The sequence below is a fragment of the Girardinichthys multiradiatus genome, chromosome 21, assembly GCF_021462225.1.
Source record: "Girardinichthys multiradiatus isolate DD_20200921_A chromosome 21, DD_fGirMul_XY1, whole genome shotgun sequence".
Classification (NCBI taxonomy): domain Eukaryota; kingdom Metazoa; phylum Chordata; class Actinopteri; order Cyprinodontiformes; family Goodeidae; genus Girardinichthys; species Girardinichthys multiradiatus.
Genome location: NC_061813.1, coordinates 42,488,350 through 42,506,739, shown reverse-complemented (window position 1 = coordinate 42,506,739; position 18,390 = coordinate 42,488,350). Strand labels below are relative to the sequence as shown.

Sequence of the window (18,390 nt, the reverse complement as noted above, 5' to 3'; positions counted from 1 at the left end):
TACATCCATAGAAAGAGTTAAATTAAACAGTGAAGAACACCTGCCCTACCTGTTGCAGTTTCTCCTCAGAGTCATCAAGCTGAGGCAGTATGCTCATCACTCCCTCCAGAGAAGACAGGTCACCAGTCCCGGACTTCTTCATCGTTGATGGGCCGGCTGTTATGTGACCCTTTTCCAAGGCGTCCTGACCTACTGTGTGGAAGACCCCCTCTTCAGGCATCCCAGAGTGCTTCCCGCTTTGACTGCTGCTGGTTCTGGGAAACAAGTCGTGTTTTCGTCCTGGAGACTGATGAAGCTGAACAGAGAAGAAACAATCAGGACCAGAACAGGACAAAAAAAGACGTTTGTCAGGATCCCTGGTTGTGTTTCATCTGACACCCAGACAGGGAACAGGAACCAGTCTGACAGAGTGGAACCTGGTACCCACCCTAAAATTGAGAACAAAGAAAAGTCCAATCAGAGTTCACATGTGCCAGAACCGGGTCGAGCACAGATGTGAGGCTGTTCTCAGAACCAGAGGTTCGACCTAATTAGTATAATGATTCACAGGAGTGATAAGTCCTAAAGATTTTTCAGTTTAGTCAGTAAATATCTTAGTTTGTAAAGGAAAATGCAGACAATGTTATTTAGTTGAACCAATGTTGATTTTTCATCATTTTCTCGAGTAACTGATTACTTTTTCTTCTGGTTTGACTTAGAATATAATGTGCTAAGTTCCCAGTGAATGGAAATAAAAACTATTCAAAGGATTTTGAGCTTTATTCACGTTTTAAAACACACTGCTATTATTCTGAACACAACTGTACATTTGGTTCTACTGCCTCAAACACAACTGACCAATAAATAGACTGGATGTTCTAGTCTGTATAATAAAATAGCTAAAAGTAATGTACATTACCGTTTCTCAAGGAGAAACAACTTCCATAAGGCAAGACATCATGGTGTGTTCTCCATCCCAGAACATTCTCCACTGGGTCCAAAACCCGACATAATTACTATAAATTTTAAATCCATCTCATATTTAACTGCCTAGATTTTTCAGCAGCACTCGTCTTCCGGTCCCCAGGCTTCTAATTAAAGTAAAGTCGGTGGTTTGGCTCTGCGCATCAGAAACAAAAGACCCATAATACTGTTAACGTACAGATTTGTGCTGCAGACAAGCTGCACCTCTCCCCACACTGTTGTTGGATGGATTTGACACTAAGCCCCTTTGCCATTGGGCGTTTTCAGTAGCACACACAAGAAGCAGGGAAACAGAATCAGAACTAGTTTCATTAGCCAAGATTATGTGCACAAACAAGGAATTTGACTTCGGTTTCCAGCGCTCACATCGTAGCATTAACTATAAATATATAAAATTTAAACAAAATAAAAATAATGAAGCAGTATGTAGATGTATGTGTATGTACATCACTTTTTCTCAAAGAAAAAATAAATGCAGGTTATAATAGTGCAGATGTGCATATTTGTTTCCAGCAGAGTTGCTGACTACTCAGGCTGATCAGAATCAGAATTAGCTGAAATATTGGTCCTATTTGCAAGGGGAAAGTGTCAGTGGGGGATCAGGACCTTGTTAATGAGGCTAGCTGCAGACGGGAGGGAAGAAGCTGTTTTTGTGGCGAGAGGTTCTGGTCCTGATGGATCGCTGTCTCCTGCCAGAGGGGAGACTCAGAAACAGTTTGTGTCCAGGGTGGGAGGGGTCAGCTGTGATCTTTCCTGCTCGCCTCCCAGTCCTGGAGGCAGTTCCTGAAGAGAAGGAAGATTGCAGCCAATCATCCTCACTGCAGAGCGAATGATACGCGGCAACCTGCCCTGGTCCTTGATGGTGGCAGCAGTGAACCAGATGGTGATGGAGGAGGAGAGGATGGACTCAATGATGGTGGAGTAGAAGTGCACCATCATTGTCTTTGGCAGGCTGAACTTCTTCAGTTGTGGCAGGAGATAAATTCTCTTCTGAGCCTTCTTGGTGAGGGAGATGATGTTCAGCTCCCAGTTGAGATCCTGAGCGATGATGGTGCCCAGAAAATTATGGTAGTCCACCATGGAGACTGGAGAGTCACACAGGCTGATGGGGGTGAGTGGGGCTGTACTCTTTCTGAAGTCCATGATCATCTCCACTGTTCATGGTGTCCATTAGAGAAACAGCCTGGAGGAACAAACTGTCTCTGTGGCGGCTGGTTTTAGCAGACAGTGCTCTGTAGCGCCACCTGAAGGTCAAAGCCTAAACAGTTTATGTGCAGCGTGTGTGGGGTCTGCAGAGAGGTTAGCTGCACTTTTCCTGACCCTTGACCTGTATAAGTTCTGGATGGAGGGAAGGTCAGCCCTGATTATTCTCTCTGCAGTCCTGATTATTCGTTGCAGTCTGGACCTGTCCTCTTTTGTGGATGATCCAAACCACACTGAGATGGATGAATACAGGACAGACTGAATGATGGCAGTGTAGAAGATGACCAGCAGCTCCTGTGGAAGGTTGAACTTCTTGAGTTGCCTCAGGAAGTACAGTCTCTGCTGGACCTTCTTCTGAACATTGTCTGTGTGTGAAGACCATCTCAGGTTCTGAGAAATGGTGGCTCTTAGGAACCAGAAGTCGTCTCCAGCTGACACAATGTTGTTGAGGATGGTGAAGGAGGGATGTGGGGGTGGTGTTCTCCAAAAGTCCACCATCATCTCCACAGTCTTTAGTGGGTTGAGTTCAAGGTAGTTCTGACTGCACCAGTGTACCAGCTGATCCACCTGCTGTCTGTATGCAGACTCATCAGCGTCCTGGATCAGTCCAATGACAGTGGTGTCATCTGCAAAGTTCAGGAGGTTCACAGACGGGTCCGCTGAGGTCCAGTCATTTGTGTAGAGTGGGGAGAGAACACACCACAGGGGGGCGCTGGTGCTAAAGGTTCCTAAGTGGTAGAAGATGTTCCCCAGCCTCACCTGCTGCTGGTCAGTCAGGAAGCTGTTGATCCACTGACAGGTGGAGGATGGGACTTTGAGCTGGATGAGCTTCTGGTGGAGGATGCCTCGGTTGATGGTGTTGAAGACCGAGCTGAGGTTCAAAGACAGGATCCTGGTGTACCTCCCTGGGTGGTCCAGATGATTCAGGATGATGTGTAGACCCTAGTTTACCGCATCGTGTGCCAACCTGTTTGCCTGGTGAGCAAACTGCAAGAGATCCCAGGAGGGGGCCTGTGACATCCTTCAAGTGTTTCAACGCCAGATGCTCAAAGGATTTCATGACCAGAGACGTCAGAGGAATGGATTACTTAGAGATCGGGATGATGGTGGAGTGTTTGAAGCAGGGAGGAACGACACGTAGCTCCAGAGACCTGTTAAAAATATGAGTAAAGATGGGAATACCATCAGGTCCTGGAGCTTTCCTGGTCTTCTGACGCTGAAAGAACCTATCATCTTTAAGTGATCTTTAGTGCAGGTAGAGGCACAGAGAGGAGAGGAGAGGAGAGGGCATTGTAGAGTTGTTGGTGGAGGGTGCAGATGGTCCTTTTGTGTAGAAGCGAGGTGTGAATGGTTGCCTTTCAGACTTACTGCAGAAGCTGTTAAGGTTGTCTGCCAGATGAGGATTCTGATCAGGGTGAGTGGACGGGCTGCCAAGAGCTCTGCGCTGCGGTTTGCTTGAAATAGCAGGAGGCTGTCCCAATTGTGTTCACCGAGCCAGGTTTCGACGGAACAGAGAGTGGCAGATCCGCGGGACGTCCGAGATTTTAGAGATGATAAGCAGCAGTTCGTCCATTTTATTCACCAGGGAGTGGAGATTAGCCAGATGAATGGAAGGCATGGGTGTGCGCAGTCCCTGCTGTTGAAGCTGCATGAGTACACCTGTCTGCTTACCTGCTCTGTATCCCCGTCACATCCCATAAAAAGTTGCTGGCCACCAACCAATGTCTCAGTAAAGTAGGGGTCAATGATTAATGGAGAAAACATGCCCAGAGAGGACTGTCTGATGTTTAGGAGTTCCTCTCTTGTGAAAGTGACCAGAACATGGTAGCATAGAGCAGAATAAGCACACAAAGTACAAAGGCTGTCATCCACGGCGCCACCTTGGGAAATACAGGAGAAAAACTGCAAATACAGCAGCAACATTTGCAACATTTGAGGAAAAGATTTGTTCCTGGACCTTCCATGCATCAATTTTATTCAGAAAAGTTGGTATTCATATTCAATTCAATTCAATTCAAAGATACTTTATTGATCCCCGAGGGGAAATTAGAAGTCCAGTACAACCCATCCAAACATACATCATGACACAAGACAAGGGGGGGACGGGTCACCGAGGCTTTGCTGCCCACTCACAGGCGCTGCCCTTGTTAGATGAGAAAAGAGGCCACATTAGGAAAGTAGAGGGAAAAAAATTTATATTTCACACTTTATCCTCAGCAGGATACAGTTTGAGATTGTAAAAAACCTCAGAACAAAGAAGCAACAAGTTGACAAAACAACATCATGCCGGGAACGGTGAAGGTGGTGTGAGGGGTGCATATGTTTATCTGGAGCATGTGTGTGTGTGTAAGTAAGTCCATGAAGCAGTGTCACTGAGACCATTGTCCTTGATGGTTCGTTGGAAGGTTCATCAACCGGCCACGAAGTTCTGAGCAGGTCCACAGATGTCCTCAGGGAAGGGAGGGGGCAGAGGGAGCAGAGCGTCATGTTTACATAACTTCCAGGAGAAGTTGAAGATAACCAGCCATCAAGGCCGTGCAGGGGAGCCAGATTCAGAAAAACAATAATTATTTGGGTTAGGCTGACTCTTAATTTTCCATCAGCCTTGAGAGTCTCGCCGGTTCTTCTCAAAGGTGAATCCAAACAGCCAAATTCCTGGTCTTTTGCCAGATCCGAGCGAACAACTTTCTCCAAGATTTATCCCATTTCACCCCTGAGTCCAGGAACCACAACCTGCCTGCGATCCTAAGGATCACATCCAGTCTGCGATTCAGGTCACGTAACATCTCAGTCTGAGTGTTGATCGCTCTGAAGATCCCATCACACATGCCAGGCAGCCTTATAATGGCCAGAACAGCTGCTGACATTCTCAGAATTTCTCGATATGCCAGGTAACCGCTGACTCCAAAAAGCAGAAATCCTGATATCAAACATCCAATTATATACATATCTTCCACATCCTCGACTGACATTATCGACAGACACACAATCCTCCACTTCTGCCAGGAGTCCATCGTGTATCCAGAGAAAAATGTCCCGTCCGGACAAGTTGGGCTCTCCTTCACCGTCTTCTCCTCGAGAAAATTTGATCAGTTGCATTGAGAGACCAGCTGACCAAATCCATAACTAAGAATTTGGAAGATATGCAAAAAGAGGCTCTAAAAAGAAGACAAGACACAGAGCTGAAGCAGGGCAGATATGGGAGGAGACAGAGAAAAAGCGTCCTCCTCCACCGAGAGCAGAAAGAGGGGCCATATTCGTATTTGGGGGTTCCACAGCAAATGGCTCTTAAACCACAATCACTATGAATCAATCTGAGCTTCATGCTGTATTGGTCTGATTTCAGAGTCTTTAACCACATTGTGGGCTGTGCTGTTGCAGTAGGCAGAGATTTGAGATCCCAGAATGAAGCAACACACATGCAGGAGGCCACACTCAATCTATCAATCTATGTAAACTGCCAGACACTGGATCAACCGGAGCGGAAATGAACACAACTGATGAACAGCATAAAAATCAATACAGGTTGCACAACCCTATTATTTAATTTACCTTTGGGATTAATAAACTATATTTGAATTTAAATTAAATTGCAAAACACATCGTTAAAAAGCTAAATCAAATGATGAACTAGTTCTGTCTGCAAGGGGAAGGTAGAGATGTTGTTACCTTAGGGCATACAGGGTTGAAAGTCCCCACCTCAGGCATCAGTCCTGGACCCAGAGTGGATGAACCTGATGCTGCAGGCTGAGTGGCGAAGCTCTCTCCCGGGGCCAGCTGCGGTCGTGGGGTGGAGGGCTGCTGCAGGTACAAATCAGGGGAGGGGTGAGGTGTCCCTGCAGGGTGGGAGAACAAGTCGGTGCTTTGCTGAGATCCTGGTGACCGTGGGAAGCGCTGCAATGGGTGGGGCGTTCCTGGGTTGGAAGCGTAGGAGTCTAGCGATAGGTTGGACGGTGACGGGCGCTGGCTAATCTGATCTAGTCTCAGTCCAGGTGGGGTGATGTGGTAGCCGGAGTCAGAGTGGGGGTGTGGCGTACCGGGTGTCTGAGGGTCTCTGTAGGGGTCAGGTGAGGGCCGGGAACTCAAAGGGGACTGCTGAGGAACGGGGTCACCTGGCTGCTGGCTATAATCTGGTCGGGGGGTCCCAGGGGTCTGAGTGTAGGGGCTGCGGTTGGGGGAGCCCAGGCCAGACACTGGGCTAGAGGGGAAGGGAGGCTCCAGGGTCAGGGGGAAGCCCAGGTCTCTCCTTCCTCCTCCTCCCAGCTCCTGGTGAGGGGGCATGGGGGCTTTAAAAACTCCACCCTGCACTGCCAAGTTCGTCCTCTGGGAGGATTCAATTGGTCGTAAAGGTCTGATGGACAGATCAGAGGGTGAGCCAGAGGATGGACTCATCATCCCTACCCAGCTCTGCTGCAAACCTGCAAAGAGAACACAGGAGGAGACATTAGGAGGAGTAAAACTCAGGAGGACATCAGAGGGAGGCAACAAAGAGGAAGGGTTACCTAGCTTGGAGGAGTCAGGGGACAGCGCAGGGGAGCCCGTGGCATCGTCGGCAGGGGAAATGCTGCAGAAACTCATACACTGCTGCTGAGGAGGAGGAGCACCTGAGGGACGGGGAGTCCCTGCTACTTTACCGTTCAGGTCCCACGGCGAGGGGGGGCGGGAGGAGGGTGGGGAGGACGGAGGCTGATGCATGGGAGAGGATGACATGGGAGAGTGAGGGAGGGAGGAGATTCCAGAGGGAAGAGGGACTTGAGGTCTAAGGAAGATGTCATCCGCCATCCCTGAGCTCCCCTCCTGCTGGAGTTGCTGCCTGCTTGGAGCAGGCTGCATAGGTGAGGTGTCGCCTCCAGCGACTGGCTGGTGGGCAGTGCTTTCTGGGGAGAGACGTCCAGACTGGCGGAGTTGCTGTTGACGCTGCTCGTTCTTGACCTGCTCCAACTTCTGAGTTGCCTCCATCTTTGCCAGCTGCTTGCTCTTTTGACGCATGATCTGAGAGTAAAAGTGCAGGAACAGCCTGACCAATCAGAAGCTCTGTCGCACAAATTGTTTTTATTCCCAATAAAATACAGGCCTCAAACACAGGCCAACAATGACTTCTGTCTCTTTAAAAAAATCTTTCTGGTGTTTTTTGTAGAGTATCAATGCTGTCAGAGGGACACATGATGATCAGATTTTACACCTAAAGCTCAACAAGCTTTGTTGACAACAAGTGTCACAACACATTCAGGCTCTGACACCCCACAGCAGCTGCTGTGTCATCTCCTGCTTCACATACCGTGAGAATACACTGCTCACCTGTCTTAACTTCCACTCCTGCTCCTGTTCAGACTCTCTAGGCCTCAGTGGGTCTTTGAACCCTGCCTCGGTCTCAGTGGAAATATGGTCAAAGACCCCGAGTGGCTGCAGTGGTTGCTGTGAGGGCTGCAGGCGTTTTAGCGTGTCATCGGACAGTTGCACCTTGTTTATTCGCTGAGCCGCCCGGTTCTCCCGAGCTTTTTGCTGCACAAAAAGAAGAGGTGTAAAATTATGAGGGGGTTAGGGTTAGGGATACATCTAAATTGTTACCATTATCAGTTTTATTCATCAACCAAGCCACGAAATTCAATCAGGTGGGTAGCCTACAGGCATGTCTTGGAGACATAAAAGCCTGGATGACTGTGCTGAGGGAGGAAGAAGAGCTGAAACTCACTACGAAGGGTGCTCTGTCCTGAGAGCTGGCCTTCCTCCACAGCTTGTTGATCTGCTTCACTCGGCTGGACCAGTCTGAGGTGCAAACACAACCACACACAAAAGTGGTCTTAAAGCAGGCTTCATAGAGCAAGATATCTGTTTCTTTCAAACATGTTTGGACAAGCCTTTCATTTGAAAATGATTCATACTTTACAGATTTTTATTAATAAAAAATGTTGAAGTATGGTGTGCATCTGCATTCAGCTCTGAGACAATACATTGTAGAACCACCAGTGGCTGCAGTTCCAGCTGCTGTAAAATCACTCAAACTCAGTTAGGTTGGATGGAGAACGTCTGTGATAATCAGTTTTCAAGTCTTACCGCAGATTCTCAGTTGGATTTAGGTTCTGGACTTTGACTAGGCCATTCTAAGGCATAAATATACCTACTTGTGACACCTTTCTGGAGAGGGGCATCTTCCAAGCTTCTGCTGGCAACAACTTAATGCTCACCTTCTACAGATGATCCACATGACCCTGACTTTCAGTGTTTAACCCTTTCTCTCTCCTAGACATGGCTACTGACTGAGCTTCTACTGTAACTAACTCTATGTTCTCTCTTTCAGACTCTAACCTTGAAAACTGGATCAGAGTTTATCTGTTCTTTCTTTCTAGATGAAACGACTAAAGGAGCTACATTCATTAACATTTACTTTTCCTTCCCATAGAAAGTACTCCTGGATCAGTGCTTCTTTGTTCTCTTTGTGTCTCTGCTCTGTTCTCTCAAACCTCCAGTCGGTCGTGGCAGATGGCCGCTCACACTGAGCCTGGTTCTGGTTCTGCTGGAGGTTTCTTCCTGTTAAAAGGGAGTTTTTCCTCTCCACTGTCGCTACATGCATGCTCAGTATGAGGGATTGCTGCAAAGTCAACACCAGTGACTGTCCACTGTCTCTACATGCTCATCCAGGAGGAGTGAATGCTGCAAGTCACTGACTGGATGCAATCTGCTGGGTTTCCTTAGATAGAAAAACTTTTTATCCAATTTGAATAAATAACTGAATCTGACTGAACTGTTCAATGGTTACAATTAATTAGAATATACACTCACCGGCCACTTTATTAGGTACACCTGTCCAACTGCTCGTTAACGCCAATGTCTAATCAGCCAATCACATGGCAGCAACTCAATGCATTTAGGCCTGTAGACATGGTCAAGATGATCTGCTGCAGTTCAAACTCAGCATCAGAATGGGGAAGAAAGGTGATTTAAGTGACTTTGAACGTAGCATGGTTGTTGGTGCCAGACAGGCTGGTCTGAGTATTTCAGAAACTGCTGATCTACTGGGATTTTCATGCACTACCATCTCTAGGGTTTACAGAGAATGGTCCAAAAAAGAGAAAATATCCAGTGATCCAGTTCTGTGGGCACAAATGCCTTGTTGACGCCAGAGGTCTGAGGAGAATCGCCAGACTGGTTCCAGCTGATAGAAAGGCAGAAGTAACTCAAATAACCACTCGTTACAACCAAGGCATGCAGAAGAGCATCTCTGAACGCACAACACATCGAACCTTGAGGCGGATGGGCTACAGCAGCAGAAGACCAGACCGTGTGCCACTCCTGTCAGCTAAGAACAGGAAACTGAGGCTACAGTTCACACAGACTCACCAAAATTGGACAATAGAAGATTGGAAAAACTTTGCCTGGTCTGATGAGTCTCGATTTCTGCTGCGACATTCGGATGTTAGGGTCAGAATTTGGCGTCAACATCATGAAAGCATGGATCCATCCTGCCTTGTATCAATGGTTCAGGCTGGTGGTGGTGGTGTAATGGTGTGGGGGATATTATCTTGGCACTCTTTGGGGCCCTTAATACCAATTGAGCATCGTGTCAACGCCACAGCCTACCTGAGTATTGTTGCTGACCATGTCCATCCCTTTATGACCACAGTGGACCCATCTTCTGATGGTTACTTCCAGCAGGATAACGCACCATGTCATAAAGCAGGAATCATCTCAGACTGGTTTCTTGAACATGACAATGAGTTCACTGGACTCAAATGGCCTCCAGTCACCAGATCTCAGTCCAATAGAGCAGCTTTGGGATGTGGTGGAACAGGAGATTCTCATCATGGATGCAGCCGACAAATCTGCAGCATCTGTGTGACGCTATCATGTCAATATGGACCAAACTCTCTGAGGAATGTTTCCAGAACCTTGTTGAATCTATGCCACCAAGGATTAAGGCAGTTCTGAAGGCAAAACGGGGTCCAACCCGGTACTAGCAAGGTGTACCTAATAAAGTGGCCAGTGAATGTATGAACCCGACTTGAAATCTATATGATTCGATTGAATTGACGTAGCCCATTTTAATCCTTTCACATAATTCAACAGGAAACAACACTCTCCAATTATTCTTACCTCCGTCTTCTTCCCTCCCTGTTGGATGGAGTAAGGGGGAGTCAGGTTTAGCCTAAACCGGCTCAGTTATGGTTGAGGTGCAAATACACCCTCCATTTCTGCTACCTGTATGACCCCTTCTCTTTTCCAATGGTTATAATCAGTCACAGTTCTTTGTTATTTTAGCTGTTCTCTCGCATAAAATCCTAATAAAACCAACTGAAGATTCTAGTTGGGCCGGGCAACCTGAGGAGAACTTCAGGGGGTGGGAATACTTTTACGAGGCTTTGCATGTGCTTCTTTCAGATGGTCTAAATATCGGTGTGTGACTGTACCAGGGTACTGCTGCTTCAACTGAGGGAAGTTGGTGTTGCAGTACAGAACCGGAGCAACAGTCGCCAGCTCTCCCAGACTCTCCTCCTTCTCCCACTTCAACATGCTCCTTTGAGCCGTTGACAGCACGTCCTGCTCGCCCTCCCCTGCTGACAGCTGACTGACTGAGGCTGAGACCGGGCCGGGGTCATCCGAAGGAGGCGATCTGAAGCCCAGAAGACAGGTAGCTCCACTGGGAGCAGGGGGTGTGCTTGGGAGGGGAGGAGCAGCGGACATCAGGCCGTTCATCATGGACAGACGAGGACACCTTGCAGCTGCTGAGATAGAATACAGCAGTCACCTGAAGAGTCACCAACCTGTGCGAGAGTGGAGTAGAAGTTGCAGTGTACCTAAGCCGTGGGTCTTTCTGGGCTCCAGCTGGTTGTTGTTGCTGCTGCAGCTGCTTGGACTCAGAACAGCTGTGAAGATCTCCTCCACATCCTTCCCCTCCAGTTCTGCACAAACACACAGGTTTGTAACTCGTCATGTGACCACCAACGTGTTCCACCAGGTGAGCAGGGCACCCAAGTCTTACCTGGGATCTTGTAGAGCCTACTTAGGATCCCTCCTAAAACAGCAACATGAACATGTCAGATGGCTTTCAGCTTATTGTTAGTTTGAGGTGAATCTGCTCAGACTCACCATCTGTGACCATCTTATCCAGCTCAGGACTCAGGATGGCATCCAGAGGCTCCTCCTGTGCCATCCTCTGACCATGACCAGAACCTTCAGGGGGCTCAGAACACAGGGACGGGGCATTGGTCACTGAGCTATCCAGACCGGCTGGGAGAAACAGACAGGAAAACATGGAGAGGTTAGACAAACCGAAGGATGAGAGAAACAGACAAAAAGGAGGCCAGGAGGATGCAGGAGCTGGCAAATCTGCAGAAGAAGAAAAATAAATGACTCATCTATCAGTAAGAGAAGAGGAATGTAGAGAGAGAGCAGACTGACCAACTCCTGAGAGTTGGTCAGGAGGAAGAAGAGGAGACACAGATCACTCTACCTGGAACTGATCTAGATTTAAACACGACACATGTATGTGAAAGTCAGACCAGTCCCCCACCCCTACAGTAGTGATGATGATGATGATGATGATGTGTCTGTACCTGAGTGTCCTGTCTCCAGAATGCAAGGGTCTCTATTCAGGATGTCAGAAAGATCCACCAGAGCTTCCAACGACATGGCTGAATGGTAACACACACACACACACACACACACACACACACACGATTGACAAACATGCCTGATCATGTGACCATACGCATGTTCTGCCTCTGATTCAACCTAAAACTGAATCCAGAGTTGTTCTGGACTCATCTAGAGCAGGGGTCCCCAATTAAAACAGCAGGAGGTCCACTCCCTCCCTCATTCAAACACTTTGGGGTCTGAACATTTCAAATCAACAGACAGAAATATTTTTTTTCATCTTTATTTGACATTTAATTAACAGAGTTTGAACTATGTTTCATCTGTCCATGAAATCATCTGCTGAACAGAAAAGAGCAATCCAATTTAAGTACCTACATTAAACACACTGAATGGCTCAGCCCAGCTGGGTCAGTACATCTTGGTAGAACAGTTTTGCTCTCCTTGTTAGGGTTAGGGTGGGTCCTCTCAGTGAACCCTCCATGCTCCCTGCTTCTGTCCATTCATCTTTAAATGTGTGATTTTCCACTTTACATATTTTTGATGAAGCCATCTTCTTTTACTCACTCGTGTGTGCACCAAGTCACTGTACTATCAGCAAGCGTGAGCTCCCAAGCTAGTAACTTAGCAACCCGCAATGCTTCTTTGTTGTTTTCTGGTGGTTGGCGTACAATGTTGTGGTGCATTACTGCCACCAGCTGGCTGGGAGTGTGGACCAGAATGTCAATGACCTACAAGCTGCTCGTCGCGCCTGTTCAGAAGTCAGACACTGCAGCTTGCAGGAATAAAATGTTTATATCTACACAGTAAATGAGGAAAAGCTTTGGAGTTAGGCTAGCAGCAGCAGCCCTGACTGAAGCAGCTCATTGTGCAGCCTGGGGGCCGACGCTCCACACAGCTATACCATGTTAACACGAGACACGGCGCAAGTGAAGTTGCAGTAATATATAAACGTTTAAAATCAGGTTGGGTCTGGATTGGACGGCACGTGGGTCCACTAATCCGTGACCTCTGATCTAGAGGATTAATATCTAGCGCTAAGGTCGCAGCTACACACTAAAACCAGCAGGGGGCATCTTTGGACATAAACTGATTCAACGGTGATGGCTAAAGCAGAACAATTCAGACAAAGGACTTCCAGGATAAATCCTGAAGCAGCATGGTGCTAGTTGGAACTACTCACAATCCAGGATAAACAAAGCTTACTTGCTTCTACGTTCCTTCTGATGTGCATCTCTGTTCACCTACAGCTAACTAGATCCTGGTTTTCACTTAGCAGCGATGCTCTACGAAGCCAGAGGTTGGTTCACTTATATAGGTCTCTATTCCCTGATGTCCCTCAGCAGATGACATCTCATAATCTACACTTGCTACTGGTCCAAGCTTTGCCATCTAAATAGGAGTACTAATATCTGTTTAAAACCCTGTTTTATTTTTTCAAACTGACAAGCAGCTTAAAAATATTCTAATGTAGAAATATTTATTAGTGAAACCACTTCCATAATGACTGTCCAACATGCACAGTCATGGTCCTAAAATATTTCTTCGTTTAGGGTTAGGGTTCGATAGGTTAGATAATATTACATAAATAGAAAAGTCCCACATTTTGTTGGGTTTTTTTCCACTTCAGCTCCTAGCTGGGCTATTTTTGCTGCCCGATAGGAAAAAAAGATGAAATACAACAAGATTTTAGTCACATTTTATAGAATACAAAGCACCATCCAGAACAGAACAAAGATGACCTTATGAAGCGATGTGGAACCCAGTACAGGTCAACCTTTAGGCTGATTGAAAACAAAATCTAGGGAGAAAACGACAAAAAGAAAATTTAAACTTACGCAACGCTCCATGTTTCCTGCTGGTTGTCATGGTGCCCGAAGGCTGCACAGAGGAGGCAGGGCCTGGTACTCTGTGGGAGGGGCCTTTAGTGTCACTCGCTGCTGACCCTGACGGACTGCTGCCTGAGGTCATTGCGTGTGTCCTCCCCTCCATTTGTCGGCTGCGGTCAAGGAGATCCCGGCCGAAGAAAGCCTCCTGGACAGAGAAAGGGAGGGCCAATCAGAGTGCTGGAACTGAGAGACTTAGTGTGTAGGTGAGAGTGTTACCTGCAGGTATGATGGGAATGACTCCTCCAGCTTTGTCTTCTTCTTCCTGTATCTCTTCTTAACTTTCTCCATTGCCTGCTCAGCAGCGGACGTTGTCTCCATGGCGACATCAGTCTCCAACACACCTGGGAGGTAACCAAGGATCAGGCTCTGACATCACAACCTGTTAATGACAGAGGGGTTATGGCCTAATGTGACTCACCTGAATCTCGACTAGAGACCACCTCTGACGAGTCCTTCCTGCCCTGTCCAGCTTTTCCTCCACGCTGCCGCACCATAAAGCCCCCAATGCCTGAGGACAAGATGAGAGGAGAAGGACGATGGAGAGGGAGGTCAGGAAGAAGCAAGGGGTGAGGAGGAGGAGACAGGAGATGAGTGGAGGACAACAGAGGAGAAGGAGAAGACAAGAGGAGGAGACATGGGGACAAGAGGACATGTGAGGAAGAGGAGACAAGAGGAGGTACTAAGTGGTAAGAATCCTCCCCTGCTTTTTTCCACCTGGCCTATAAGGTTTCCTCTTCCTCTTCTTGTTGTCATCGGTGATGTCAGTCTCTTTGATGTCATCAAAGTGGGCGGTGTCTCGCTCAGGACTGGTGTCAGATTTCATGCCACAGTCCATGTCACCTGGTACAAAATCTGTGATGTCAATGACAGATATTGTGTTTACATGGGTGTGTTAGACTCCCAAGCCCATGGGGATTTACCTCGGTTCTGGTCCGGTTCGGTGGGTGTCTCTGGGTCTGGTGGGGTCTGCAGGACGGAGACACTGTTCTGGTTGATGATCCTCAGCTTCAGCTTGGGTTTACACCTGCAGGATGCAGAAAGAACGTAGTTTTCAGTCACACTCTCCTGATCATCTTAGCTGGGCAGAAAGGACAGCAGGCCTTACCTGCGATATTTGCGCTGCGTCGTCAGAGGTTCAACCAGGGACTGCATCTGGGTCAGACCGGACTCTGTGAGGCAGACTCCATCCTGAGTGTATGTCTTCAAGTCTGTAAACACACACAGCCATTTCATGAGGCTGGATATCTTACTGTGAATCAGAATGTTAGAACAGCAGCTATGATACTGACCCAGTTCTCTTGTTCTGGGGACAATCTGAGCCATAAGGGGACCCAGAGTCTCAGACCTCACTGTAACAAACACACAGATCAGAGTGAAGCTTCCTTCAGAACAAAAACTGTCGTTTCAGAATAAAAGCAAGCAGACCATAGGAGGCGCGGCCGTGTGTCTGGCACAGCGTGCAGTTGAAGCCTTCATCAGCGGCGAGCACCACCTTCTCCTCCGAGGTCAGACCCTGGCACACACCGTGAACCCACCTGCAAACACACAGGTGATGAGACGTCATACTGCCCCCCCTGCAGCTGTGTGAGCTGGGTCCGGGTGTTACCTGTCGCACTGAGAGCACTGCAGGATGAGCTCGTCCTGAATGTAACATTGCTGACAGACAGGACACCGAGTGAGGCTGCTGCACGGCCCGCACAGGCTGTAGTTATTCAGCCAATCACAGCGCAGCCCGGGGGAGGAGGAGCCGCACTGCACGCACCACACACACCTGTAGACAAACAACAGGCCGTAAGACAGTCACACACCCAGACACCTAACCACCAGATGGACGAACGGCTCCACATACCACTTGCACTTCCATGACCCTTTGGGCACCGTAAGGAGGGGAGGGTCCAGGCAGTAAGTGTGGTAGCTGATGTCACAGTCATCACACAGCAGCAGACGGGCGGGGTCGCAGGCATCGCCGCATGCTTCACACACAGTGCACTCTAGACAGCGCCATCCTTTGGTAAGGACCACCCGGGTAATCTGCAATCACATCACAGTGTAATGAAACTGGATGGAAACAGATTCCAGAGGGACAGTAACCGGATCACAGAGGAGCCACCTTGACATTGACGCAGTAGGGATGGTAACACTGGCCACACTGGGAACAGGCCAGCAGTCGTCCCTCTGCTCCCTGACCAAAGCTGCCACACACCACACACATGTCCTGCAAACACACAGACACATACAGAGACAGGTTTCTGGGATAGCAGAGCAACATGCCTGCTCTGTGTGTTTCAGGTGACTGTACCTGTTTGAGAGTGAAATGGTCAGAGGTCGAGAACATCACCACTGAGTTGTGCATGGAGTTCTCCTCCTCCTCCTTCATCTGAAACGTTTCCGTGCAGCTGCCCTGACACGCACAGCAGGGAGACGTGTTTCACACCTGTTACCATGGTGACACATCTGTGTGCGTGTGCATGTTCTTACCCCAGGTGCCACAGTAAGACTGTCCTGAGTTTTCAGACGACTTCTTCCTCTCCCTCCTCTTCCTCCACCAACACCTCCACCTCTGGACCTCCTCCTGCCTGGAAACCCTGAACCGCGACCCTGAGGAGGAGAAGGGGAGAGAACAGAGGGAGGAGGAGAGAAAGCAGGAAAAAAAGAAGGGCTGGGGTCAAACAAACTATCCATCATTCCGGCGTTACCATGATGTTAAAAATTAGGCAGAAGATGTAAAATCTTTTTGTGCCCCGGTCCTTCAGCTCATTTAGTGTCAGGGCTCCTTACGGTCTAGTTAGTGGTTAGTGGGAAGGGAGGCAGCAGAGAGTACCAACAGAGTCTACTACCAATCCTCAGCAACACTGTGTCTAGAGACTGTACTTCCTGTTGCAACTCAAGAAGTACAACCTTCTACAGTCGATCACTTCTGGTTCTAGGAACCACCCCTTTCTCTGGACCTGAGATGGTCCTCACACACAGTCATTGTTCAGATGAAGGCCCAGCAGAGACTGAATTTCCTGCTGCAATTCAAGAAGAACTAACTTCCACAGGACCTGCTGGTCATCTTCTCAACTGCCATCATTCAGTCTGTCCTGTCTTTGTCCATCTCAGTGTGGTTTGGTTCATCAACAAATCAGGACCTGTCCAGACTGCAACAACCAATCGGGTCTGCAGAGAATCATCAGGGCTGACCTTCCCTCCATTCAGGATTTGTTCAGGTCTAGGGTCAGAAAAAGAGCTGCTAACATCATCTACTTCCACCTCGCTGCCTGCTCAGACGCTTTTAGCCTAAGCTCCCTGCTTTCTTGCTTTCTTTTACTTCTAGCTTTTTATCTCTTAGCAAAAATTATGGAAATATTGGACTAAAATGACTTCTTACCAGCGACTCCCAAGGATTTATTATAGTTTTTATTTATTTCTAAAGGATTTTGATGTTTTTATAATCGAACTCGAAAGCAGGACAAGTTGACGCCAGCTAATCAGCACAAAATGCCTCCCTTCACCACAAAGGACTTTGACAAACTTTTACAGAAATTGGTTGTTTTGGAGATGAAAATCCATCAACTAGAAGTGAATGTGGAGGTGAATATGAGGTACAACGATGATTCAACTCTGACTGTGATCCCAAACAGTGATATCCAGCTCAACAACTCAGCCGTCAATCAGAACACTGAGAATAAACCAACCAGCAGACCCCCCTGGCATGTTTTAGGGGCATGCCCAAAAAATCAAAGTGGACGTCTCATTGGAAGATCTCAGCAATTAAATAAATTAGAATGGCCAGAATTATGTGTTGATTATGACTGTTTAATTATTGTGGGAGACTTCAACATTCACATGGACAATCCTGAAGACAGAAGTCCAATAGATCTATGTGACACTTTTAGAAATGTTGGTTTGACTCAACATGTTAAACAGCAAACGCACAAACAGGGACATATTTTGGACTTGATCATCACTAAGGGTCTAAACATTTCCAAGGTGTCTATAACTGATGTTTCTCTATCTGACCACTTTTCTGTTATTTTTGAAAGCATCATCTGCAATGACTCAGTTTGTCAAAGAGACATGATAAGAAAACACATCTTTAAGGACGGTGCTGCTGAAACCTTTAACCAGATTTACTCTTCTACCTCCACTTTGCCCTGTAACACTGTAGATGAGCTGGTAGATAACTTTCATTCTAAAATCTCAGACATCATTGATTCAATTGCTCCAATTAAAGTGAAAGTCGTTTCTGGGAAGAAAATGTCTCCATGGAGAAGTGCTCCACCAGTCAGAAGTGAAAAAAAAGGAGTGTTGAAAAGCTGAATGCAGGTGGAGAAAGACTGGACTCCAGGTTCACTATATTATCTATAAAGAGAGACTATACAAATCAAAAATAAAATCTTTGACATACTCCTGAAGATGATTACTTCATCCTCAGCAAGTGAGACAACATTGGAAATAACTGCAGAACCTGATTTGTGTTTGGACTGTTCTGATCCAGTGAAGCTTCCTAAGTTATCAGAAATATTAGCTTCATCTAAACCTTCAACTTGTATGTTAGACCCAATCCCAACCAAATTATTTAAGGAAGTGTTCCCTCTGATTACCAGCCCCATTTTAGATATGATTAATCTATCTTTAGTAAATGGATCAGAACCACAGGCTTTTAAGTTAGCTGTAATTAAACCTTTTCTTAAGAAACCTTCGATTGATTGAGATGACTTGAAAAATTACAGACCTATATCCAATCTTCCATTCTTATCTA

At 47.3% G+C, this 18,390-nt stretch overlaps 1 protein-coding gene across 2 annotated transcripts in view; it reads right to left on the bottom strand.

Annotated features, from left to right (window-relative positions):
- The window catches only part of kmt2ca (lysine (K)-specific methyltransferase 2Ca), a 106,250-nt gene that overhangs the window by 37,411 nt on the left and 50,449 nt on the right, over nt 1–18,390 (bottom strand). Inside the window, exons 18-40 of one of the 2 annotated variants that reach the window (XM_047350429.1) lie at nt 16,125–16,244; nt 15,946–16,047; nt 15,757–15,861; nt 15,496–15,677; nt 15,253–15,417; nt 15,072–15,181; nt 14,936–14,995; nt 14,752–14,854; nt 14,567–14,670; nt 14,361–14,498; nt 14,065–14,154; nt 13,863–13,987; nt 13,596–13,791; nt 11,718–11,795; nt 11,251–11,391; nt 11,144–11,176; nt 10,959–11,063; nt 10,572–10,886; nt 7,859–7,932; nt 7,465–7,668; nt 6,669–7,158; nt 5,836–6,584; nt 50–295 (exon numbers count right to left, since the gene is read on the bottom strand). In XM_047350429.1, coding sequence (XP_047206385.1) covers nt 50–295; nt 5,836–6,584; nt 6,669–7,158; nt 7,465–7,668; nt 7,859–7,932; nt 10,572–10,886; nt 10,959–11,063; nt 11,144–11,176; nt 11,251–11,391; nt 11,718–11,795; nt 13,596–13,791; nt 13,863–13,987; nt 14,065–14,154; nt 14,361–14,498; nt 14,567–14,670; nt 14,752–14,854; nt 14,936–14,995; nt 15,072–15,181; nt 15,253–15,417; nt 15,496–15,677; nt 15,757–15,861; nt 15,946–16,047; nt 16,125–16,244 — 4,035 coding nt within the window. The remainder of the gene's footprint in view (nt 1–49; nt 296–5,835; nt 6,585–6,668; nt 7,159–7,464; nt 7,669–7,858; nt 7,933–10,571; nt 10,887–10,958; nt 11,064–11,143; nt 11,177–11,250; nt 11,392–11,717; nt 11,796–13,595; nt 13,792–13,862; nt 13,988–14,064; nt 14,155–14,360; nt 14,499–14,566; nt 14,671–14,751; nt 14,855–14,935; nt 14,996–15,071; nt 15,182–15,252; nt 15,418–15,495; nt 15,678–15,756; nt 15,862–15,945; nt 16,048–16,124; nt 16,245–18,390) is intronic. The other variant, XM_047350430.1, reaches the window with a different exon arrangement.